The 27,173-nt window shown below is 44.1% G+C and overlaps 1 protein-coding gene across 1 annotated transcript in view; it reads left to right on the top strand.

The window, feature by feature from the left end:
* Positions 1-27,173, top strand: part of SLC30A9 (solute carrier family 30 member 9) — a 218,272-nt gene that overhangs the window by 122,111 nt on the left and 68,988 nt on the right. Inside the window, exons 5-7 of the mRNA XM_063921008.1 lie at positions 3,892-3,984; positions 4,332-4,414; positions 17,351-17,409. Coding sequence (XP_063777078.1) covers positions 3,892-3,984; positions 4,332-4,414; positions 17,351-17,409 — 235 coding nt within the window. The remainder of the gene's footprint in view (positions 1-3,891; positions 3,985-4,331; positions 4,415-17,350; positions 17,410-27,173) is intronic.

Genomic DNA, 27,173 nt, shown 5'->3' with positions numbered 1-27,173 from the left:
AGTTTGCACAGAATCAAGCACAAAGGGAACAGATTTCCTAATTAGAATCGACACTCCCCGGGACGCTGCAGTATGCATAGAATGGTAAGCCCATCCCACCCAAGGTTTTTTAAGGGACATAATCTTAGTACCCAGTAGGTGGGTTTCCATCAAGCAAATTATATCCGACGCATAAGATTTAATCTGTCTAAGGATCAAGGAGCGCTTAATCTTGTCATTGATCCCCCGCACATTCCACGACAGAAACTTAACCGACGCCATAACAGGGCATTGTTGTGATTTTGCATAGCACCCGCGGCCAGCCACCGCCAGTGAATACCAAGGATACGCCTGCAGTCAGCTGCAACATAAACATAGCAGAAATAAGCACATTGCACAGCAAAAAATGAAAACACCTCAATGTTAACAATCTAAAATAACCCCCATCCCCACCCCGTATACCACCTAAAACTAGCAGCATACCTGATTCCCTAACAACAGAACACCCTAAGTACTAACAATCCCAACTAAGGCAGAGAGCCGGGTAACATACTCCGCCAGTACCAATTGAGGTCAAATTCCTATATCCACTAAGGGGGCCAAGAATTTAATGACCATAAGACAGGAGAATCTCCCAGCTAAACTCAAAACAAAACCAATCCCCCCCTAGACCAATACCCCCACCCCAACTGAGTAACCGTTTACCCCTTTAATGACTATATGGCAGGGCAAACACAGAGTTTCTAAGGCCCAAAATCAGCGTAAAGGCAACATCTACCAATCACCCGTCCCCACAGAGCTACCCCCTCCCAATAAAGGCCCGGAGGGGCCGCAGATAGCCCCTCCGTAAATCACATAGCAGCACATCACAAACAGTAGTATATTGACTTAGCTGAGAAATCAGAGAGAGGAGTGCAATCAGCAGCCATCGCTCCCCTATTTGAAAAGCGTCCATCTAGCCAAACTGACGTCCTGCAGGGAATCATAAGGAACATAACCACAAACAACTATACATCCCTCCCAAGACAATATAACAATAACATATCAAGCATAAACGAAGCAGTATACTTGCAAGTAGGGAAATCAAACACATAAGTTCAATCAGCAGCTAGCGCTCGCCGCGCCGGAAAGCGTCCGTCCAGCCACATTGATGCTTCACGAGGGGTCGTGAAGAATTTTGTTTCCCCATCCGAGACCACCCGCAGTTTAGACGGAAAGAGCATGGCATAGGGGATATTCAATTCTCGCAGCCTGCGTTTCACAGGGACAAACTGAGCTCTATCCTTCTGGACATCGACAGCAAAATCCGGAAAGACTGAAACTGGGGAACCTTTCCACTTAAGGGGGCCCTTGGTGCGGGCCAGTCTCAGAATCACGTCTCTATCCCGGTAATGGAGGAGTTTGGCAATAAACGTACGGGGAGGTGCCCCTGGAGGTAATGGGCGCATCGGGACCCTATGGGCGCGTTCCACTGCGAAGTGTGAAGTGAACTCCTCCGCTCCAAATACATCCAACAGCCAATGTTCAAGAAATTTTTCAGGGGAGGTACCCTCTTCTTTCTCCGGGAGTCCGACGAAACGGACATTGTTCCGCCGCAACCTCCCCTCCATATCCGTCATCTTTCTATGTACATCCAGCATCTGAGACTCCAGAGCAGAAGTGCGTCTACCAAGAGGCGTAACCGTGTCTTCCAGCGTGGAGGTGCGCGTCTCAACCTCACCGACCCTCTCTCGCACCCGTTGAAGGTCCTGGTGTATAATGGATAAATCCGACTGGACCTGACCGATCCTGTCGGCCAAGCGGGCTTCACTGGCCGTGACCGCATCCAGCACCTTTTGCAGAGCAGCATCGGTGGCATCCGCAGATGAGGAGCCAGCTGACGGAGAAGGCGGCGCAGAGGTCGGCTGCATCTCCCCACTCTGTTGGGACCGCGTCGGCGGATTTCTGACATACTTCTCCAACTTCGCCGCGGCAGACTGATGCGGTTTGACCATTATAACCGAGCGGGCGGGAGGAGGCAAGAAGTTTATTAAATAGTATATCAAGAACTGTCCATGGACGGCCAATAATGACTGAATGTAGTATATCAGAATTATCCAGTCGCTGCTTGCGGGTAAGTACAGTATACCAAAACTGATCAGTGACCGTGTAGAATAACAGGAACCTCTGTTAGCACAGAAGAAATAATTGCAGCAGGATAAAGAAATCTTTCCTCCCCTCCCAGCATATGAGAGACAATAAGTTGAAATGGAGTGTGTGCCAGGAAGCTGAGGTTGACCAGCGTATCACAGGATCTGCAGGGGTTAATATCAATGCTCCTTATCCTAATGGAGCAGAGTTCAGCAAGGCAGCAGTAGTATGGGGAGGGCACAGGCACTTATAGAATCCAGCCGTGCCGTGCACCTCCTCCCCAGCGGCATAGCACAGTGCAGGAGTCGGAGGTACGGGCTGGGGCCGCCGGAGCGAGCAGGGAGAGCGGCGGCGGGTCACGTGGTGATGCAGCGGCTGGAGGAGCGCTCGTCGGCCGGAGCACGAGAGGAGAGGCGCCCGCCACAGCGTCCCCAGCAACAACAGAGGGGAAGCCGCGGACCTGGTGAGCAGCGCTCAGGACGGGAGCCGGATACAGGTCTCGGTGCGGGCAGCAGGATGGCGGCGTCCCACGTGCAGTAGCAGGCCCAGGGTCCCCGCACACTATATTCACTCCACTGCAGCGGATAGCTTGCTGACGGGTCTCAGAGCGGCCCAGGGGCACCCCCACATTATAGTGCTAGTATTGGGGCGGATTGCAGGCCCAGGGGGGGACACAGGATGTTGGGCAGGATATAATAGCTGGAGAGACACACAGTCTGTGTGCTACTCCATGTCCGTCGAAGCCACGCCCCCTAAAATATGTATTTAATAAAAAAAATAGTCTATTGTATTGATAGAATATTCTGTGCCTGATTCAGAAGTGCACAAAGTTGCATGCTAATGATTCAGCCGCCGTCTTGTGCACAGTCACCCACTGCTGCCGTCTCACATCCGCCGCTCACATACAAAAGCGAACATATTGAGGGTATGCCAGTTGCGCCATCAGACCTACACTGTCTCAGACTGCACGCCTCTCCAGCTGCATGCGTATTTGCAGTGGCTGTCTAGGGAATGCCCAGAAAACGGTGCTGACACGCCTGCGTTTTACTAGACATCCCTAAACCATTAACCCCTAAACCCCCCCCCCCAATGCTGACGACTTGTCACTCAGTTTATGAATAAATCCCGTGTACATGTGCCGTTGCTATTCAATTGCTGCATATGCGCAGTGCAACTTTGGCGCATGTGCAATGGCAAAAAAACGCTCCCCTGTATCTAATATGGCCGTTGCATGCACCTGTGAATCAGGCACTCTGTGTAGCTTATTCACCCGTCATCTACAGAGCAGCTTGTATAGATGAGAGCACTGTGTCACAAACATAATCATTAGGTAAATATTTCCTTGTATGCACCTTGATGGATCTTTGCAAAACTGAAGGAAATAAATAAAACAAATTAAGGATTTTTTTTTTATATGTACAAAGAACATTTCACATCTGCTACACAGGAATCATTAATATACATATCCGTTATCTCTCCAATTACGTACTAACTATAATATTTACAGTCTCACCCCACAAGCAAAGTGCAAGCAGGGGTAATAGGACATGTCCACAGCTTGTTAGGTCTATTGGGGGGGATGCTGTGGGACTTACTGTGTTTAAAAGAGTGCTTTTGACTAAATCCAAGTTTTTTTGGGGAGCAACTTAGGTTCTAGGAAACAAAAAATCCTGTATTCTCTACAGTGGCCATCTGTTCTCTTACTGCGCAGCACTCCGCTACTAAGTAGTTTGTGAGGGTTAGCTGTCACTTATTATCCATGTAATTCCTTTGTTGCACCAGTGACTTGGAGCCACTGCGGAAGATTAGACGAAGAAGCCCTCATGATGACACAGAATCGTTTACGGTGTACCTAAGATCAGATGTAGAATCAAAGTAAGTGCACAGAGTATTTAAGCAGCACATTTTCTGTATGTCTGTTTTTAAAAATCTCTATTTATTGAAATGTGTATTACAAAGAACTATGATGGTAATGCCAATTACAATGTTTAAAACTGAACTGAAAAAATGTGTATACCTCCATGGTTGCATTATTAATAATTCATCTATTTGGTTTTTAGTAAGTCCTTAGCTTAAATGCATGACCCCTACCTTAATTTTGTTTCACTTTCAATCAAAATAAAGTAGACAGTAACTTGAAATGAATATCAGTGATGACCTGTTACCAGTACAAGTTTCAGCTATGTACTTGTGTAAATAACACTGATTAATCCCTCACACAGGGCTATGGAGGTTTGGGGGAGTCCTGAAGCTGTTTTCAGGGAACGGAAATTAAGGAAAGAAGAAGAGATCGCTTATAGAGAGAGTGAGTTGAAATTTTGAAACTTTAACTGTAAGAATATAGTGCTAAACTCAAATGTCCAGTAATACAGTGCAGCCGGAAAGTATTCACAGCGCTTCACTTTTTCCACATTTTGTTATTGATACAGCCTTATTCCAAAATGGATTAAATTAATTTTCCCTACAAATTCTACACACAATTACCCCATAATGACGTGAAAAAAGTTTTTTTGAGATCACATGTACATAAGTATTCACAGCCTATGCCATGAAGCGGAAAATTGAGCTCAGGTGTATTCTGTTTCCACTGATCATCCTTGAGATGTTCCTACAGCTTAATTGGCGTACACCTGTGGTAAATTCACTTGTTTGGACATGAGTTGGAAAGGCCCGCACCTGTCTATATAAGGTCCCACACTTGATAGTGCATGTCTGAGCACAAACCAAGCATGAAGTCAAAGGAATTGTCTGTAGACCTCCAAGACAGGATTGTCTTGAGACACAAATCTGGGTAAGGGTACAGAAAAAGATCTGCTGCTTTGAAGGTCCCAATGAGCACAATGGCCTCCATCATCCGTAAATGGAAGAAGTTCGGAACCACCAGGACTTTTCCTAGAGCTGGCCGGCCATCTAAACTAAGCAATCGGGGGAGAAGGACCCTAGTCAGGGAGGTGACCAAGAACCCGATGGTCCCTCTGTCAGAGCTACAGCATTCCTCTGTGGAGAGAGGAGAACCTTCCAGAAGGACCACCATCGCAGCAGCAATCCACCAATCAGATCTGTATGGTAGAGTGGCCAGACGGAAGTCACTCCTTAGTGCACTTGGCAGCCCACACTGGAGTTTTCCAAAATGCACCTGGAGGATTCTCAGACCGTGAGAAACAAAATTCTCTGGTCTGATGAGACAAAGATTGAACTCTGGCGTGAATGCCAGGTGTCAAGTTTGGAGAAAACCAGGCACCGCTCATCACCAGGCCAATACCATCCCTACAGTGAAGCATGGTGGTGGCAGCATCATGCTGTGGGGATGTTTTTCAGCGGCAGGAACTGGGAGACTAGTCAGGATAGAGGGAAAGATGAATGCAGCAGTGTACAGAGACCTCCTGGATGAAAACCTGCTCCAGAACGCTCTTGACCTCAGACTGGGGCGACAGTTCATCTTTCAGCAGGTCAGCGACCCTAAGCACACAGCCAAGATATCAAAGGAGTGGCTTCAGGACAACCCTGTGACTGTCCTTGAGTGGCCCAGACTTGAATCCGATTGAACACCTCTGGAGAGATCTGAAAATGACTGTGCACGGATGCTTCCCATCCAACCTGATGGAGCTTGAGAGGTGCTGCAAAGAGGAATGGGCGAAACTTGAGGCTGTAATTGCTGCCAAAGGTGCATCAACAAAGTATTGAGCAAAGGCTGTGAATACTTATGTACATGTGATTTCTTAGTTTTTTTTTTTGAGTTGAGTAATTTTTATTGAGTTTTGCATAACAAAACATACAAAAAGAAAACAGAACACGAACATAACAAAAGTGCATAGTGACATTGTTGCAAACGGGACAGACTTAAATATGAAAATATGACTCAAATAATATGCAACAACAAAAATTACACAGCGAATAGTAGTTTTTAAGGACAATATAAAGATTTTAAGAAAATGAATTGTGGGTAGCAGTGCAGGCTTAGTTTTTTATTTTTAACAAATTTGCAAAAATCTCAAAAACATTGTGTTTTCACGTTGTCATTATGGGGTATTGTGTGTAGAATTTTGAGGGGAAAAATTAATTTATTCCATTTTGGAATAAGGCTGTAACATAACAAAATGTGGAAAAAGTGAAGCGCTGTGAATACTTTCCGGATGCACTGTACATTTCAGTTTATAGCTGGTGATAAGCAATGTACTATCTGGCAGGTAGAGGGGATTCGTAGTACACACACTTGATGTAAAGGCACAGATACGTGTTACATGTAGGGGGGCTTTGTGCTGCTGATGCTTGGCTGTGCACATATCAGCCAGTTATGGTAATTCCGATACTGCGGGCTTCTAATACACACCGATATGGGGTGCAAAGCAAAACTTGCAATGTGCTCCTGCAGAACAGCACATTGTGTGCATTGCTACTAAGTTGATCGCCTTTGGTATTAAAAGCTGGAAATCATAATCCAGCTCCGCTACAAAGCTTGTGGCCAAATACTGGGCTTGATTCAGATGTGGAATAAGCATAGCTACTGCTTCCTTGGTAATGCAGTAAGAGGCCTTAAGTACATGCCTCCTGCATGCATGTGTGGTCCAGTGCTGCGTACGAGAACGCAGCATTGGATCACTTGCTACCCATTGGCCGGCTGAGTGAACCCTGAGGTTACGCATATCGGCCTCTGCAGCTCTGACCTTGGGGCCAGGAAATCTCAGCCGAAAGACGGAGACCCTGGCCTTGACACTCCCTGCAGACTGTCAATCACTTGACATCTGATGACGCAGGACCCATACTGCACTTGCACAGTATGGGTCTGGTGCATGCGCAAAGTACCAAACATCGGTACTTTGCACTTTAAGCACAACAGCGTTGGAACTGAATCGGTCCCAATGGGGGAATTGATGCTTTCAGAATTGATACTTCTGTTCAGCCAGCCAAGATATAGTTTGTAGGCATACATTACCTTCTGGGATCTTCTCCGCTAAAGCTGCAGCACCAGTTATCCTGAAACATTGCTCTACGCACCGCTGCCTGTGGGCTGCTCTGCGTATTTTTATCTCCCAGTCCTGGCTGTACCAGCGATGTGTGGCCATGCAGAGTAATATGATGATGCAGACATAACCTTTTCCCAGAACAAGGTGCAGATAACTGAGCACAATGTGAAACAAAGGCTGTAAACTCATAAGGCTAAACTGGGAGGTATTTTTGGATAAAAACTCAAGCTTTGTGTACTGAGGGTTGGTTCTGGTTGTAGGAGGCTGGACCTTTTATGGGATGGTTATACTTCTGTGTAACATGCCTCTGCAGATTTCCACACCTCTCAGCACACGTCTCCTCTATGGCTATGTCTCTGGTGCGCGTAGCGAGGCATGCTCCCTGATGTATATATGGCACTGTATACAAGGGAAAAGAGGTGCAGGTGCACTATCGCACACTAGCTCAACCTGTAATAACCAGAGGCATTTAGCATAATCCTGGCCAGGGCTATGAGCTTACCCACCACGCCATTGGGTAAGTCCCTATCACGAACTATAGGTGTTCAGGCCTGGGGGGGGGGGGCAGGACGCCCCAGAGCCACCCAGCCAGACAACCCCAGGGCACCGCATCTTAGCCAATCCTGTTGTGTGTTGTACATTAGATCCTCTATCTTTGTGCAGTTCCTTTTGCGCGTGATTATGTCAGCAAATGTTAGTCTTTCTCATACTGGAGAACTTTACATTTCTCTATCGTCCTAAGTGGATGCTGGGGTTCCTGAAAGGACCATGGGGAATAGCGGCTCCGCAGGAGACAGGGCACAAAAGTAAAGCTTTTACAGGTCAGGTGGTGTGTACTGGCTCCTCCCCCTATGACCCTCCTCCAGACTCCAGTTAGATTTTTGTGCCCGGCCGAGAAGGGTGCAATTCTAGGTGGCTCTCATAAAGAGCTGCTTAGAGAGTTTAGCTTAGGTTTTTTATTTTACAGTGATTCCTGCTGGCAACAGGATCACTGCAACGAGGGACAGAGGGGAGAAGAAGTGAACTCACCTGCGTGCAGGATGGATTGGCTTCTTGGCTACTGGACATGAAGCTCCAGAGGGACGATCACAGGTACAGCCTGGATGGTCACCGGAGCCACGCCGCCGGCCCCCTCACAGATGCTGAAGCAAGAAGAGGTCCAGAATCGGCGGCTGAAGACTCCTGCAGTCTTCTTAAGGTAGCGCACAGCACTGCAGCTGTGCGCCATTTTCCTCTCAGCACACTTCACACGGCAGTCACTGAGGGTGCAGGGCGCTGGGGGGGGGGGCGCCCTGGGAGGCAAATGAAAACCTTTAAAAAGGCTAAAAATACCTCACATATAGCCCCAGAGGCTATATGGAGATATTTACCCCTGCCTAAATGTACTAAATAGCGGGAGACGAGCCCGCCGAAAAAGGGGCGGGGCCTATCTCCTCAGCACACGGCGCCATTTTCTGTCACAGCTCCGCTGGTCAGGAAGGCTCCCAGGTCTCTCCCCTGCACTGCACTACAGAAACAGGGTATAACAGAGAGGGGGGGCAAAATAAATGGCAATATATTAATATAAAAGCAGCTATAAGGGAGCACTTAATCATAAGGCTATCCCTGTCATATATAGCGCTTTTTGGTGTGTGCTGGCAGACTCTCCCTCTGTCTCCCCAAAGGGCTAGTGGGTCCTGTCTTCGTATAGAGCATTCCCTGTGTGTCTGCTGTGTGTCGGTACGTGTGTGTCGACATGTATGAGGACGTTATTGGTGTGGAGGCGGAGCAATTGCCAAATATGAGGATGTCACCTCCTCGGGGGTCGACACCAGAATGGATGCCTTTATTTGTGGAATTGTAGTTTTAATTGATTTCAAGTCTAGGTCTTTATCATTCCCTTTAATTTTATGTGGTGTGTATTTGGGCAGCACACGACTTGCTCCATTTTACAGCTGGTGCCTTCATGTCTCTAGACCCTGTTTAAATGTATAAATGCAGACAGGCTCCAGAATCAATTAATAAAAAGTCTATATTAAATGAGGACTTTACAACATTAGCTTGTAAAAAAAGCACTTAGGCACCAAAATGTGCACACCATAGTTTATATTGTTTGTTTAGGTAACGAATGGACTGGTAATCCCTGTAAGAAGGCTTTTAAAAAAATAAATAATTTTTTTTAATTAATTTTATTTATTTATTTTAATACATGGGTTGCAGTGCCAGGTTGTATTTCAAGTATTTTTGTTTACATTTCTTGTTAGTTTTACATTCATTATTATATTATATACCTTGGATGAATGTGATGGTTTATTTTCAAGCAAGGGTACAGAAAGGGTTTCATGGTGTAACAAGTACAAATTGGCCCTGTGAACACACCCATGGGGCCTAATTCAGACCTGATTGCAGCAGCAAATTTGTTCTCTAATGGGCAAAACCATGTGCACTGCAGGGGGGGGGGCAGGTATAACGTGCAGAGAGAGAGTTAAGGTGGGTACACACTGGCCGATATATTGGCCGTTCTCTTGAATGGCCGATATATATCGCGGGTCCGTCGGCCAGTGTGTACGGTTGATACGTCTGTGAACTCAGTCGTTCACAGACGTATCGCACAGGCCCGCAGCACAGCCGGAGGCCAATATATCTACCGATATATTGGCGCATCGCTGTGTGTGTACGAGCAGTCGGCCGACCGACCGTACACATGCTGCGGCAGCCGGCGGTGATTGACAGCTGATCTGGGCGGGGGCGTGTGTACACACCTGCCCAGTTCATGACGTCAGTCCCCGACGGATCGGGCAGTGTGTATGCTCAACACACTGCCTGAACCGTCCATAGATATATCTGCCGATCAATTGATCGGCAGATATATCTACCAGTGTGTACCCACCTTTAGATTTGGGTGGGGTGTGTTCAAACTGAAATCTAACTTGCAGAGTAAAATAAAGCAGCCAGTATTTACCCTGCACAGAAACAATATAACCCACCCAAATCTAACACTCTCTGCACATGTTATATCAAGTGTAGTATGGTATGCCGGCGGCCGGGCTCCCGGCGACCAGCATACTGGCACCGTGAGCCCGACCGCCGGCATACCGACAGCGTGGCGAGCGCAAATGAGCCCCTTGCAGACTCGCTGTGCTCGCCACGCTGCGGGCACGGTGGTGTGCTACGCACGCCACGCTATTTTATTCTCCCTCCAGGGGAGTCGAGGACCCCCACGAGGGAGAAAAAGTGTCGGTATGCCGGCTGTCGGGATTCCAGCGCTGGTATACTGTGCGCCGGGATCCCATCAGTCGGCATACTGAAGACCACCCGTTATATCTGCCCCTCCTGCAGTGCACATGGTTTTGCCCATTAGAGAACAGATTTTCTGCTGCGATCAGTTCTGAATTATGCCCATAGTCTGTAACGTATTTGAGAACTGTTGGACATTTCACACTGAAAGTGCTTGTTTATGTATGGAAGTATGGATTCCTCAGCCATCTTATCTGGGACACACTGCTGATTGTGGGTTAGACAGGCTGGCACAGGTTAACCAAAATACATGGTGTACAAGGAAGGAATTTTAAAGTAAGTACAAATTTTTTTTTTCTTGAACCAGCATATTGTTATATAAATTAACCTGACCAACTGTATCAAATCGCTGGGAAGTACCGAAACCAGTTATAGGCATCCTAACCTTACATGTGTTGCCCTCGAACATTCAAAAGGGCCACACGCTACCTTTTAAATCTCAGTAAGATGTTAAAACAACATAACCAAAGATACTACATGCACTTAAGACCCCCCATGTCACTCAAACTAAAACCCCATTCAGATCTTTCATAAGGTAAAAGAAATGAGGGGAGTTCGTAGAGTATTTGTCCTGTTATAGTGTGCTTTTCTATATATCGAGGCATATGTACTTAAACCGTGGAGAGAGCGAGAGAGTACCAGCCAATCAGCTCCTCACTGCCATGTTACAGGCTGCAGGAGCTGGTTGTTTGGTACTTAGTAAATATGTCCCTAAATCCTTTATTCTGTACTACAAAGACTGCATAGGTAAAACAGAACAAGAAATAACAGTTTTTACTGCAAAGATCTCTCTGATGACTTCCCTGGAGTTTTTAATTTGGAACAGAGTAAGCACAAAGGGGCTGATTTATCAACAAGTTTTAAAACTCATTGCATATGATAAATGGGGCTCCAGCCAATCATCTCCCAACTGTGCATTTTCAAAGGTTTGACAGGAGCTGATTGGCTGGAGCATCATTTATCATATGCAACGAGTTGCGTATCATAAAACTCAGTGATAAATGGACCTCAAAATGTGTTTGTACAGTTAAGCATGTAAGAGCCAGTGCAGATGGAAGATCAGTGCAAGACCTTCATCATACTGCTACCTACACTGGGGCAGTTGTATTAATGAGGGGAAGAAAGCAGCGTGGAGATTTTCGCTGGATCTGCTTGCTCAGTGTGCAAAGGCACATACCCCACATACAGAGAAGCGTAGAGAGACTGAGGAGGAATTACAGGGAGAGGACACAGAAAGTGTTAGGTAGGAATTCTTTATTTAATGACTAGAGATGTATAAAACACATTAGGGGGGTATTTATGGAAACCTGTGTACAGGTTAATGTGCAGCAAAGCTCTGCTCTGTAACATCCAGTCACTGAGTACAATTACATGCTGAAAGGAAACATCTACTTACTGTAGGTTATAGCACATTGTCTTCAGGAATATGGGCTCACCCTTCACTCTGGAGTGCCACAGGTTGCCTACTCCTTATTTATAACATTGCTCCGTTCCCCAGACTCCACCATTACAGTCCAGGTTTTAAAGATATCCATGCTTGAGCACAGGTGACTTAATTAGTACCTCAGTCAATTTGATTTAATTATCTGAGCTCAAACATGAATATCCGTAAAACGTGGACTATACAAATGTGTCCTCTAACATGAAAAAAATTACTGCTATAAGCGCCAAGATGGAAATAAATTGCAATTCTGGTCCCTCATTCGCTGCTGTAAAGGTAGTCTGTATGGGTGGTCTTCTGTTTGCCGGCGGCCGGGCTCCCGACGACCAGCATACTGGCGCCGGAATCCCGACCGCTGGCATACCGACAGATTTTCTCCCTTTTGGGGGTCCACGACCCCCCTGGAGGGAGAATAGATAGCGTGGTGCATGTAGCGGACCACTGTGCCCGCAGCGGGCCTGCAAGGGCTCATTTGCGCTCCCTCAGCTGTCAGTATGCCAGCGGTCGGGATTCCGGCGCCGGTATGCTGGTCGTCGGGAGCCCGGCCACCGGCAAACCCTTCTACACTCGTCTGTATGCCTATAATAACAATACAAGGGGATAGAAAAAGCAGCAGCGCTCGAGGGAGCAGACATAATTAAAGTGAATGGAGAGCTGAGAAAATACATATATATATATATATATATATATATATATATATGTATATATATATATATATACACACACACATATATATACCTGGACAGTTACCCCGGCACTCTCATTATCCACAGCGGGATACGTCTACGCTATATATAATAGAGAGAGAGAAATATATATAGCTATATATATATGTCCCAAGTAGGTCTGGCACTCCATACATCAATAACAACCACCGGTGTGCCTTTACCAAAGTAGTATATGAATACAGGTGCAATCTTTGGAAAGCAGGCACGGCACTCCCGGATTGGTAAATAAAGTAACAGTTTACTTCAACGTTTCGGGGAGTATATCCCCGTCTTCAGGAAGCAGTATATACAAAATAATGAAAAAGACAAACCTTATATCCCGGTGAGATCCCCCTCCGCGGGCGTCAGAGACGGGTCGCGTGGTCCGGGATAGCGTGCGTCGCATCAGAATGACGTACGTCGCACTCATTACCCGGCGTTGTCATGCCAACGTTAGACGCTCTCCCGCTCCGATCGTCAGCGTGGGAGCTGAAAAAAAACATACACACCAATTACAGTGGTACAAGGAGACATGAACATAATAATGACAATATTAAACAACTCATATATAATAAAGTTAATATGCATTAGCAGCAATAGGAATAGATACTGCAAGCAAAAAGTGCTTTCAAAGTGCACATAGTAATTATAGACAACATGCAGAGAAAAAATTCATTCACATTAAAGAGGCATATTCAGACAGATGTTATATACAAATTATATAAACGCATTCCAAGTGATGCGCTCATTGAGACCCATAGGTGACACAGTACCAAGTCTGAAAATCTAAGATGCCTCTTTTTTAAGGAGAATGCCCTGACGGTCACCACCACGTATAAGTGGAGGGACATGGTCGATAATCTTATAGCGTAGCGAAGCCAAAGTGTGTCCTCTATTTCTGAAATGAGCCGCTACGGGCTGTTCCATAGGTTTTCCCTCCAGAGCAGCCTTAATAGCGGACCGATGGAGGGCCATCCGTTCTTTAAAAGTTCTCGTTGTCATGCCCACGTAATAAAGCCCGCAAGGACAAATAATAACGTACACTACATATCGTGTAGTGCAAGTTACCACATGTCTAATGTCAAATTCTTTACCAGAGTGAGGATGTTTGATACTTGAACCTGTTGCCATGTAACTACAAGTGACACATGAAGGACAGCGGTAGCAGCCCGGTTTTTTTGTAGAATAATTAAACAAATCATGATCAGTGACATCCGTATGGACAAGGTAATCACGGAGATTACGACCTCGTCGATAACCAGTCATGGGACGAAGTTTATGAAAAGCAGGTAAGTCCTTATCACTGGAGATAATTGGCCATAAGGCACGGCTTGCTACAGGCAAAACAGCACTCGATGTATCAAAGGTGGTAACCCATGTAAACGTGTCACTGTTAGATGGTTTAGTTCTAGATTTTAATAAGTCACTTCTAGGTAACTTCAGTACTTTTTCCTTGGTCTGTAGCAGACTTGATAGACTGTAACCTCTGCTGCGGAATTTATTGACAATGAAGTCAAGTTGTGATGGCAAATCAGCCAAACTACTGGTAATCCGGGCAGCTCTGAGCATTTGTGAATACGGTAAACCACGTTTAAGTGGTGGTGGATGATGACTTCCTGATTGTAACAACGTGTTCCTGTCTGTTGGTTTGTAAAAAATCGACGTCTGAATTGTACCATTAATCAAAGATACTGACACGTCTAGAAAGTCAATATTGGTATAACTCCATTTATACGTAAATTTCACTGGTGAAGTGGATTGGTTAATTGTAATCATAAGCTTTTCAAAGGCGGAAGGACCCCCATGCCAAATCATAAATAAATCGTCTATATATCTAGTAAATAGACCAACATTATCAGCAAAGCCTGGCTGTTCAAAAAACAACAGTTGTTCCTCCTGGAACATAAAAACATTGGCGTACGATGGGGCCACAGAGGACCCCATCGCACAACCAGACATCTGCAAATAATAGGATCCATCAAACAGAAAGTAATTATGCGTTAGCACCATTTCAAGAAGTTGGAGAAACATATGTACATCAATACCAATATTATCAGTATACTCAGAAATGAAGGATTGCATAGCACGTAACCCCTGATGGTGGGGGATACATGTATATAGGCCAATTACATCCATCACACACAGGATGGAATTTGGTCTGATGTCTGCCTGTGTATTTAATAGGTTCAAAAATGCCGTGGTATCCTTAAGATAGGTAGGGCGCTGACATATAAAGGGTTGAATGAGTTTGTCCAAAAATTGTGATATGGGTTGAAAAAGAGATCCGCACGCTGAAATTATTGGACGTCCGGGAGGGTTTAATTCATCTTTGTGTATTTTCGGAATCGTATACATCACAGGAGTGATGGGAAATTTCTGAGTAAGGGCGTCACATGTCTTCTTATCCAATAAGCGTTGATCAATTTTTTCGCGTAGAAACTTAGAAAGTTCCTCCTGAAATTCACATAAAGGATCCTGTGACATTTTTTTATAAATTAGTGGATCAGATAGTTGTTTGTAAATTTCCTCTTTATATTTGGATATGTCCTGTAGTACAATGCCCCCTCCTTTGTCCGCTGGGCGTATACAGATGGTTTGATCCTTGCTAAGATCAATAAATGCTTTACGTTCAGCGCGTGACAGATTGAAATGGATACGTGGTTGGGCCTTGGTATATTTTGTCATAGAATCATCCAACATTCTTGTATATGATTTAATTGATGGATTATATGAAATGGGGTCAAATGAGGAATGGCTTCTGCTCCTGCAAAAAGACTCAATTGGACCTATTGATGAGTCAGGTTTCTGATGTTGAAAGTGTTCTTTAAGTCTTAAGCCTCTATTCATGCGGTGCAGGTCAATTTGCCACTCGAAATCATTGTGAACCGTGGTAGGCACAAAAGATAAACCTCTATTTAAGACTTTAATTTCCAAAGGTGATAAATGACGTGATGAAAGATTGAATATTAACTTTTCTTTTTGTTGGCTGCTTTTGAATTCCCTTTCGTTTTGGCGGCCACGCCGCGTCCTTTGGGGTCTTTGGGAGAAGCTCCGCATCGGGTTTGAACCCCTAAAGGGGGATGTTGTGTTGATGTAGATGGTTCATCGGACTCAATAATTCCAAAATCACTATCACTCTGAGAGGAATTTTCTTGCTGTCTTGGGCCTTTACGTCGATCACGCCATGTAGTGCGATTCCCTTGACGTCTTGAACAGTTGAATTGTTCACCCCCCAGAATCCATCGATAGACACGATTATCATCATAATCTTGTTGTACCACCGACAGTTTAGATTTTTTAAAGCGAATTAGGTCTCTTTTATAAGCATCGCACTGAGACTTTAATTTGGTCCACCATTGTTCATAGCTGGGGTTCTGTAGGTCGGACTGAAAGTTATTCTTAAAAGTTTCAATCTTTGATCGTACAGCTCTTAGTTCCTTTCCAGCCTCCTCGATAACTAAGAGCATAAGGTCTAGTCCACATTTATTTAAATATAATATAATAGAGAGAGAGAAATATATATAGTATATGAATTTAATAAATTCGATGATAAAGCATGTTAACATACAGTATACACATGAATAAAAAGACGCATACAATTAAAGGTTTTAAAAGAAGGAAATTGTCGTTTGCTGGTTCACTGAATTACCACAATTTATAAATGTGCCGTTATAAACACTAAACAGGTGCAAATCCTTAGAGCTTAGGAGCCGTAGTTATCAGCTAATGAGCATGAACGGGCTCAGTGTGGAGCCAAGCTGAATAATGTCTATATGGCAATTGTAGCAAGCGTTATTTGCAAAGGTGTAACAATAGTTGGAAAGTATCTCAGCAGTGTTACTTTGTGCACATGTACCTGAATAACCGTTTCAACAGCGGAGCTCCCAATACGAGTGGTGAATAGCAATGATTTTCCACTATGACTGATGTCTGCCGCGGCAATGTGCAGGTAAGTAAATAGCAGGTATTTGATTACCTCTCCCGTGGACTGGTGAACCAGAGCATCCTCCGGTAAAGTCCGATGTGATGCCCACTCCTGTATTTGTTGGGGAGGGTAAACCTGTGGCAGGCTTGCCGGTGTATGCCGCGGGACAGAGCCTTAGTATGCTTCTGAATGAAATGGAGCAGCCGCTTCAGTGTTGAAAGAGTGGGTGGTTGAGACTGTTTGTTTGAGCCGTGCAGTGAAACCAGCGTGATAAGGGGAGGAGTTCTGACGCATTTCGTCACGGATCATGTGACTTTCTCAAAGTTCACCAGCCCATGGGAGGGTTCACCTAACATCCTTGCTGCAGTCACACTAAACAGCCCTTGAAGTAGCGCAAATTAATGTAATAGGACGCATTGCCAGCTTCTGCTGATTAAAGTGATATGCATCATGCCTATACTCTGTGTGTAATTGCGACTCTATCTGCATCCAAAAAGCAACGCCACAGTGTTTTCATGGAAAAGCATAGCATTTGTATACAAATAAAGCCGCAGTCACACACAGAATATAGGCATGCTGCATATAATTTTAATTAGCAGAAGCTGATCCTGCGTCCTATTTAATTAAGACGCATTTTCGCGGGTAAAACGCAAAAAAAGACGCTCTGTGCTACAGAGTCACACGGCACTCACGCGTTGTGTAACGCGACTTGTAGTGCACCAAGCAAAGCTGTAAGAGGGCACATCTGAACTAGTGGAGTTTGGGAAACTCTGAAATAACTTAAGAATGGGAATGACGGGTGAGCCCATATTTCTGAATACAGATGTTAAAGATCCTTCTCCGTCATGGATACACTACTGTACATTATTACATGTACTGTAGAATAAAGTGGTTGATGAATTTATCTTTGTTTTTCTTCTTGATTTAGATGTATTTAAAAACCAGAAACTTTTAAAAGAATACAAGGACTTTCTAGGACATACCAAGGTATGAATTTGCTTATTAGAACCAGCTCATACATAATGCAATAAAGATGATATCTCTGCTCATAATACATGGCATTCTTAAAATTTATTTGTTTTGCTTCCTGCTGTAAATGTGTTTCTCCTTCTTGTATGGTCTGCGCGTGTCTAGACTCATTAAGAGCAAAGAAGCATGTTGTGTTTCCAAAATAGGTCCGAATCAGACTGGTGTAGTTAGTAGGAAGAAGAAAGTAGAGATCTGATTGGTCCTCAATGTCTATACCGTCTTTTCATAAATTTGCATAAATGTCCCATCATGCCTTGTGTTTTGGCTGTACCATGCATGATGGCACTGTGCTGTCAGCATCTTGGAAGTATGTGTATAAGGTTAATTCGCTCTTGCATGTGCTAGAAAAGTAATCAAAGGAAAACATATAATCTACAGCAGTGGTTTCCAACCTCAGCCCTCAAGTTTTCCCAACAGGCCATAATTTGAGCATGTCTGTATTATGGAAGCAGATGGGATATTTTCTGACCGAGAAAAATAGATGAACTCACCTATACATGATTAGGCAGCCACAAAACATGATCTGTTGTTGATACTTATTTAGAATCAGTAGGCTCTTAATGTAAATTTACAAAATTATTGTTCATTATTTGTTTGCACATTTATTTATTTTTAAAAGAAAAACTGAAAAATGCTGTTTGTATGTGGTGCTTGTTTCTTCGGTTAAGTTTTCAACCTCTGTGCTGTGGAAGCTCCAAGTTTACACAGACGAAAGATACACAGTCGAGTCACATTATTCGACCCACCTCCTACATTTGACGTCGGTAACGCGTAGCCCATGAAGTTTGTCATGTGTCATGTGCTGGCTTGGTGGGTATGTAAGGTGTACTATAGGCCGCCTGCACACATATCGCTTGTTGCTGTAATGGGTAAAAGGGGCAATTTATCCAAGTTGCAAAAGTGACTCTTATTGTTGCATTAATTGTGAGGAAATGTAAGCTGCATCATACCGTCAAGGCACTGCCTAGACAAAGAAGTTCCTCCCAAAGTCAAGCATTGGCACAAGAAGGACACTTGTGAGGGAAGGCACAGACAGGCAACTATCATCGCTATGCAGGAGCTGCAGAGTTCAATGGCTGAGACTGGAGTGAGGTGCAGCACTCAACCATATCAAGAGCCCTGCATACAATTGGCCTGTATGGGAGGGTGGCTTGACGGAAACCATTACTGAAGAAAAACCACATGAAAGGGTGTCTGGAATTTGCCAGAAACCATTCGAGTTACCCAGCCAAAATATGGAATAATTATTTGTAGCCAGATGAGACCAAATGGAGCTTTTTGAGCCCAATTCAAAACCCTGTTTGTGACACAGACCTAACGTTACCTATTCCTCAGTAAACACCATCACAACAATGAAGTATGGAGATGCTTTTCCTCACCTGGGACTGTTCATCTTTTTAAACTTGAAGAATCAACGGATGGTGCAAAATAACTGAAGATACTGCAAAACAACCTGCTTCAGTCTGCTAGAAAAAAAGTAAGCTTTGGAGAGAGTTCACCTTTCAACGGAGCTATGATCCATTACACAAGGTCCAAGCATTTTTTAGTTGAAGACCAAAAAGGTGAATGCTCTACAATGGCCAAGTCAAGATCTGTAGTAGATCTGAATCTATTTGAGAATTTGTGGCGCTATTTAAAAATTTCAGTCCACAAACATCCAACCAACCAACCAACCAACCTGAACAATCTGGAGCAAATCTGTAAAGAAGAATGGGCAAAAAATCACTCCCAAACAGTGAGCAGTCCTGGTGGAAACTTGCTGTACCCCAGTAAACCTAAGGCTGTGACTGCAGCAAAAGGTTTTTCTACCAAGTTCTAGTTGCAGGGGTTGAATACTTATGCAACAATTAATAACAAGAAAAATATCTGCAGATGAATTAGGACTTTGAAAATTGACTTTAAGAGGCTAGCAGTAAGCAATAAATATCCTGAGCAGGAATAATCTGTGTCATTTGTAATACAGACACATCTGACTTTTTAAGGGGTTGAATACCTTTGCAAAACATCTGTATATTTGTGAGAAATCTCTTGACCTTGGGAAAAAACGCTGTACATTATAATTATATATGTTAGAAAAGCTGTAAAAATAATGCTGAGAAATCCTGATGCTCTTCACCAGATTTTCTTTTCTTTCATGCTTACTTCTAAAGATCATTCAGTTATATTTTTCATGATACTTGTATTTGTCCTCCATTTATAAGTTACAAATCATGTTTTTCAGATCTCAGACTATAGCACTGTGACATTCATTTTCTGTTGTTTTCTATGCAGTTTAGTGCTCTAGGCAGCACTATAACGCAACGTCTTCCTTCACTATGTAATAGAAATTCCTAGAGTATTGCCCGTTTTTTGTTCATCACACAAATGTACATGTATAATGACATCACGTTCACATTATCTGTGCTAAGAACACACCATATATAATTTTATAGTGTAATCTTAGTTTGACCGTATTTTTGACTGTTTAAAGGTACATTAGCAGTGTTGTAAGTAGGATTATTAAAGATGACAGATTTGTTAAATTGTTTCATTTGAAAATAAGTAAAAGCTGTCATACTTTTCCAAATTTAATAATAATGATTCAATAATTTCATCTGTGCATAAACTGTAAAAAGAAAACAAAAAAACTCAGGTAGTACTTACTTTGTCGACTGTTACCATTTGGAAAGCAGCATAATGCAGATGCCGTACTAATGTTTAATTAAGGCATTTTAACAATTTAAGGCATTTAACACTTTAAACATAAGCATTTTAAGGCTTTAAACATAATGCCTTACCATCATGTTTAAAGCTGTAATTCCAACACTGTTTTAAATGGCATTAGTATCATGTTAGCATTATACAGTCAGGATCACGCTGCCCACATTCTGATGACTGAGCAAAACTAGTTGCCTTAATACTTATAATAGTAATAAATATTATAATAGTAATAAAAATGGGAAAAAAAAATCTAAAAATATATTCTTATTTGTTCTGCAGCCTCAATACACCATGCAGTGCTAGATGTCTGGTGTGAGCGAGCAGCCAGGTCCCATACAACTCTGCTACGGTCTGCCTTCTTTTTTTTGCAGAAAGTGCATCTTGGTCGCAAAGCTAAGTGACTAGGATGCACAAGGAGTCTGTGCTGATTCATTTGATATGACACTTGTATATTGTGTGTGACTGAACTTGTATCACTTTGTATGCAGATTCAGAGACTCCTACGCACACAGATACAGTGTATAAGTATCTTATATCAAATTAATCAGCACAGTCTCCCCGTTGTGTATACTAGATGCATTGCATTGCGATTAAGACACATTTTCGGCAACAAGAAGCAAAATAGACATCTGACGCTAGAAGATTCTCGCAGGACCTGGCGCGGAACTATTTGGCGTGACTGCAGCAAAGGTGTAGGATGACACATCTGTATTATATTTGACCTAAGGGATTTTAGATAATATATTCCCAGAGCTCCCATTGTGGCCACCTGGTAGCCCTTGCCTTTGTATGGGCCAGAACACTCCTTTAGGCTGAAGATGTTCTTGCACATGTATCGGATTTATCAGATGTGAAGATTGTGGGTCCTCCCTTGGAGTAGCAGCTGCTTTTATCCGGTAATTACGCTGTACTTTAGCAGTGGATTACTTCTGAAAAGCTCCTAACACTGATACTGTAGACTATTAGAGCCACAAATGAAATGTCTAATGTATTGCTATTTCTCCTCTAATAAAAGTTCAGGGTAATGACCTGAGATATTGCTTAATAATGAAGCTATAAATCACGCATATTGATTTGTTGGAGATGCTCATTTGTAGTTGCAGTGCTTGGAAAAGTCTACACTGCACTTATTATACCCATTATATTTCCTGTTGATAGAGATTTTGAAGGAAAATTATACATTGATATTAAATTCATCATTACATCTACTTATTTACTTCTACAGTATCACATATGGGACATTTTTAATCCTTAGGCTATGCTTTCTTACAGGTGTCTGTTATAATTACTCATGGAATGCAATCCTGTATTTGTGCTGTGACTTATTCCATTGCTCGCTGAATAGCCGTCTTCTCAGTTTACTTTTTTTTTATATTTTAAAATTATAGAAATAAAAGATTCAAAGTAATTGTAAATTACTTAACTTAGTATTTCATTATTAGTGCCATGTTGAAGGTATTTAAAAAAAACTGGCTAGTTTAGTGCAGATGTGTGTATTATGTTGATATACACTTAATCCATAGTGGTAGGTAAGTAGGCGTGATGCGCTCAAACACTCACTTTTATGGGGTTTAATTCATCAGGCAGGATTCAGTCGCTTCTATGGCACACTTATGCTACTTCTGGGCTCGCTGAGTGTTGTTTGCAGCCCCATATGCTTGCGTACAAAAATAGGATTTTAATACCTACCGGTAAATCCTTTTCTCTTAGTCCGTAGAGGATGCTGGGGACTCCAAAAGGACCATGGGGTATAGACGGGATCCGCAGGAGACATGGGCACACTATAAGACTTTGAATGTGTGTGAACTGGCTCCTCCCTCTATGCCCCTCCTCCAGACTTCAGTTAGAAAACTGTGCCCAGGGAGACGGACATTTCGAGGAAAGAATTTATTGTTTAAACATGGTGAGTGTCATACCAGTTCACACCTCAAACATGCCGCAGAACGTGGCATTCAATAGAACACCAGCTGACGGCATGGAAAAAACATACAGCAATATGCTGACCGAAAATGTAACGCAACATGTGTGTAACATGACCAGTAATCACATACCGCATGCCATGGCATTAATAACAGCAGCAACAGACCTGACTGAAAAGAAACATCACATGAGTGTAACGACAACCAAGAGCTGCAGATACAGTCCGCACTGGGACGGGCACCCAGCATCCTCTACGGACTAAGAGAAAAGGATTTACCGGTAGGTATTAAAATCCTATTTTCTCATACGTCCTAGAGGATGCTGGGGACTCCAAAAGGACCATGGGGTTTATACCAAAGCTCCAGACCGGGCGGGAGAGTGCGGACGACTCTGCAGCACTGATTGAGCAAACAAGAGGTCCCCATCAGCCAGGCTATCAAACTCGCAGAACTTAGCAAAAGTATTTGAACCCGACCAAGTAGCTGCTCGGCAAAGTTGAACTGCCGAGACTCCTTGGGCATCTGCCCCAAGAAGAGCCCACCTTCCTGGTAAAATGGGTCTTCACCGACTTCGGTACCGGCAATCCAGCCGTAGAATGAGCATGCCGAATCGTCTCACAGATCCAGCGCGCCACAGACTGCTTAGAAGCAGGAACCCCAATTTTGTTGGGAGCATACAGGATAAACAGAGCCTCTGTTTCCCCAATCTGAGCCGTTCTGGCGACATAAATATTCAAAGCTCTGACTACATTGAGAGACTTTGAATCGGCCAAGGCTTAAGTAGCCCCAGGCACCACAATAGGTTGGTTCCTGTGAAACGCAGAAACCACTTTTGGCAGAAATTGTTTACGAGTTCTCAATTCCGCTCTATCCACATGGAAGATCAAATAGGGGCTCTTGTGAGACAAAGCCGCCAATTCCGACACCCGCCTTGTGGACGCCAAGGCCAATAGCATGACGACTTTCCAAGTGAGAAATTTTTACCCAACCTTTCATAAAGGTTCCAACCAGTGTGACATAAGAAACGTGGCAACCACGTTAAGGTCCCATGGTGCCACTGGGGCACAAATAGAGGTTGGATGTGCAGCACTCCTTTCACGAAAGTCCGAACTTCTGGAAAGGTGGCCAATTCTTTAATGGAGCCTAACTTTAGGCCTGCATCCACACCTGCTTGCAAAAAATGGAGAAAAAACGACCCAGCTGAAATTGCTCCGCAGGAGCCTTATTGGATTCACACCAAGACACATACTTCCTCCAAATACGGTGGTAACGCTACTTCTTCCCCAGCCTGAAGCAATGTGGGAATGACTTCACCGGCAATACCCTTTCGGGCTAGGATATGGCGTTGAACCGCCAAGCCGTCAAAAACGCAGCCGCGGTAAGTCTTGATACACGCACGGTCCTTGCTGTAATAGGTCCTCTCGTAGAGGAAGAGGCCAGGGATCTTCTATGAGTAAGTCTTGAAGATCTGGATACCAAGCCCTCCTTGGCTAGACCGGAATAACGAGAAACGCCTGAACCTTTGTTTTTCTTACGTTTATAACCTTCGGAAAGAGTGAAGGTGGAGGGAACACATAGACCAACTGAAACACCCAAGGCGTCACGAGGGCATCCACTGCTATAGCTTGAGTGTCCCTTGACCTGGAACAATATCCCTGAAGTTTCTTGTTGAGGCGAGACGCCAACCTGTCTAATCGAGGAATTCCCCAAAGACTTGTCACTTCTGTGAAAACTTCTTGATGAAGACCCCACTCTCCTGGATGGAGATCGTGTCTGCTGAGGAAGTCTACTTCTCCGTTGTCTTCACCCGGAACGACGACCTCTAATAGAGCGTTTATATGCCTTTCCGCTCATCGGAAACTTTTTCGGCTTCTACCATTTCCGCTTTGCTCCTCGTTCCACCCTAGCGGCTTACTTACGCCACTGCCGTTTAGTCGTCCGACAGAATTAAGACGGGCAGAACACGAAGAAGATGTTCCGTTGTAAATAGCGCTTAATTCAAGAAAGCTTATTGCAGACAAGCTTCCCAGCTTGACCTATCCCCCTGGAAAGACTGCTTCCCAGCCTTGGAGACTTGTATCCATGGACACCAGGATCTAATCCTGGATCCAGAACCTTCGTCTCTCTAGGAGATGAGAACTGTGAAGCCACCACAGGAGATATATTCTGGTTCTGGAAAATCGGATTATTTTCCGGTGCATGTGCAGGTAAGACCCGGACCACATGTCCAACTGGTCCCGCAAAAACAACTCTGGCATTTGACCTGCTCACCGAATGGCCTCGTAGGCCGCAACCATCTTCTGCATCAACGGAACGTATCGACTGGTTTACACTGTTGCAAATCTGATCCGACTCTGGATCATCAGATCTCTTTCCACAGGAAAAAACAATCTCTTAACAGATCAGTATTTACTCTTATTCCCAACTCCGTCCTCTGCGTCAGCAGCACGAAAAAGCTCGAAGAACATCTTTTTTTTTTTTTTTTTCCTTCCTTTTTTTTGTGACCGGGACAGCAGGACAATGTCCTGATCCTGACCCAACTCTTGTATGGCGTCGCATACTACCTCTCCAGAGGAGAATCGGTAAGATCTTTTTGAAAATTCAGTGAGTGGAATCATCTGGAAATTCCAGTATGTCCCCCCTTTGGACCCTATTCTTAACTCACTGTGTCAAGTCATTCCAGGACTGACTGAAGAGTATTAGACGAGTTCCCACCAGTGTGGGCTCCAGCAAGATAGACCCAGCGACCTGCGGTGGATGTGGTAGAAACAGAGGACGATATCAGGTTCTGCGAATTTGAAAAGGCTGCAGACCTCTTACCTTTCACCTCCCTCTACCTACAATGAAGGGGAATAAAAACGGTATCCAACCGGTCAAAATGACTGCATCCCACGAAAAATGCGTCACCAACCGTTGTGATGGAACATAGCACAAGAAAGGTAGACTTACCAGTGGTATCTGCCGAGATCAACTTAACCAAGTCAGCCCCAAACCAGATTATCCCTTCATAGGGAAGATACTCCAGTATTTCTCGGAGTCGGTGCATACCTCTTGTAGTCGCACGGCAGCAAGCTGCAATGTTCTAGATAAGACCCAAGGAATATCCAATTTCTCCCCAGGGTAATTATATCGGATAACAAGGTAACCAACCATTTCTGAATACAAGCACTCCCCCATGTGCATGTAATGCAAATATCATCAAAGCATATAATTAAAATATCACTTAGCTTCCTGTATACGATCCTTTGTGACAGGGCCCCGTGCAGACCAGGGGTTGACATTCACTTTATTCTATCCATGGCGGTAGAAGAATAAACACTCGGACTCCTCGTGAGGATTTGAGACCATCTTGTCACGGCTGACCTATAGCTTCATCAACAGAGCGACCAGCACATGAGAAGGAATAACGTTACTTCAGCATTCATAATAAATTGAAATATAAATGTACACATTTAAATACACATATATACACACATCTATATATATATATATATATATATATATATATATATATATATATATATATATATATATATATATATATATATATATACACACACACAATCTGTCAGGAACATCAGGGTCCCTAGTGACATTAATGTGTTCTGAATGTGTATGAACATGTACAGAATGCCAATGTTGTGGATCTAATCAGGAAATATTATGGCCGACATAGAACATAGTATTCGTGTCGACAACAGGGAGTAGTAACTGGGCAAAACAACATTTTTGTGACCCCGAGGGGTCTGAGGGAAACATATACCTAATTTCACTAGGAATTCCCACAAATACTACCATGTCTGTGCTCGAGCTACAGCTCACTGCAAACGTACCATACATATATACACATACAGGTATAGGTTTATTAAAATTATTTTACACCCAGTCCTAATAGTTGGTGCCGACAGGGTCACCCACCTACGTCTGTGTTCCCCAAACAGTGTTTACTTTGGAAAAGCTTACAACTACTGACATGCTTAATCTCATGAATCAAGTACCATCCGGAGTCGGCAATGCCAACAGAGGGATTCCCATATCTGTTTGTGGTAGAGCACTCACACATGTCGACACACGTGTACCAAACACCCACCAACATTGCTAAAATGGGCAGATTTCTGACAGAGAAAACACAGAAACTCTAACCAACTCCTTGTACACACGCTCATTATATATACATATCTATAGTGCTTCATGGTTAAACCTATATTGCACTAAATATCTGTGCCCCCCCTCATTTCACACTGTTAGGTGTATAACAGTGTTATGGCGGGCCCAGCATCTATGTGAGGAGAAAATGGCGCTGTATAGAGTTGTGAGGACTAAGCCACGCCCCCTTCTCGGCGCGCTTCAGCCCCGCTATCATTTAAAATTTTTATACTGGCGGGGGTCCGTATACAGTGCCTATGCACTGTATACATCTTTGCCAGGCTTATTCTATGAGGTATATTGCTGCCCAGGGCGCCCCCCTGCACCCTTGTAGTGCCGCTTGTGTGTGGGAGCAATGGCGCGCAGCGCGACCACTGTGTGTTACCTCCGAGACTCTGAAGTCTTCTGCCTTCAATGAAGTCTTGTTCTTCTAATACTCACCCGGCTTCTTTCTTCTGGCTTTGTGAGGGGGGTGACGGTGCGGCTTCGGGAACGAGCAGCTAGGTGCACCAAGTGATCAGACCCTCTGGAGCTAATGGTGTCCAGTAGCCTAAGAAGCAGAGCCCTTGAACTCAGAAGAAGTAGGTCTGCTTCTCTCCCCTCACTCCCACGATGCAGGGAGCCTGTAGCCAGCAGGTCTCCCTGAAAATAATAAACCTAACATAAAGTCTTTTCAGAGAAACTCAGGAGAGCTCCCCTAGTGTGTGTCCAGAGTCTAACTGAAGTCTGGAGGAGGGGCATAGAGGGAGGAGCCAGTTCACGCCCATTCAAAGTCTTATAGTGTGCCCATGTCTCCTGCGGATCCTGTCTATACCCCATGGTCCTTTTGGAGTCCCCAGCATCCTCTAGGACGTATGAGAAAGTCCATGAGTCAAGGGTGAGGTTGGCCTATGCGTGCAGCTAGTTGGGAGGCAGTTGGTGTTTCCATGACTTAACAGCAACTTGCCCCTCTCATGT

The sequence above is a fragment of the Pseudophryne corroboree genome, chromosome 1 (assembly GCF_028390025.1).
Source record: "Pseudophryne corroboree isolate aPseCor3 chromosome 1, aPseCor3.hap2, whole genome shotgun sequence".
Taxonomy (NCBI): domain Eukaryota; kingdom Metazoa; phylum Chordata; class Amphibia; order Anura; family Myobatrachidae; genus Pseudophryne; species Pseudophryne corroboree.
This window is presented reverse-complemented; position numbering and strand designations above follow the sequence as displayed.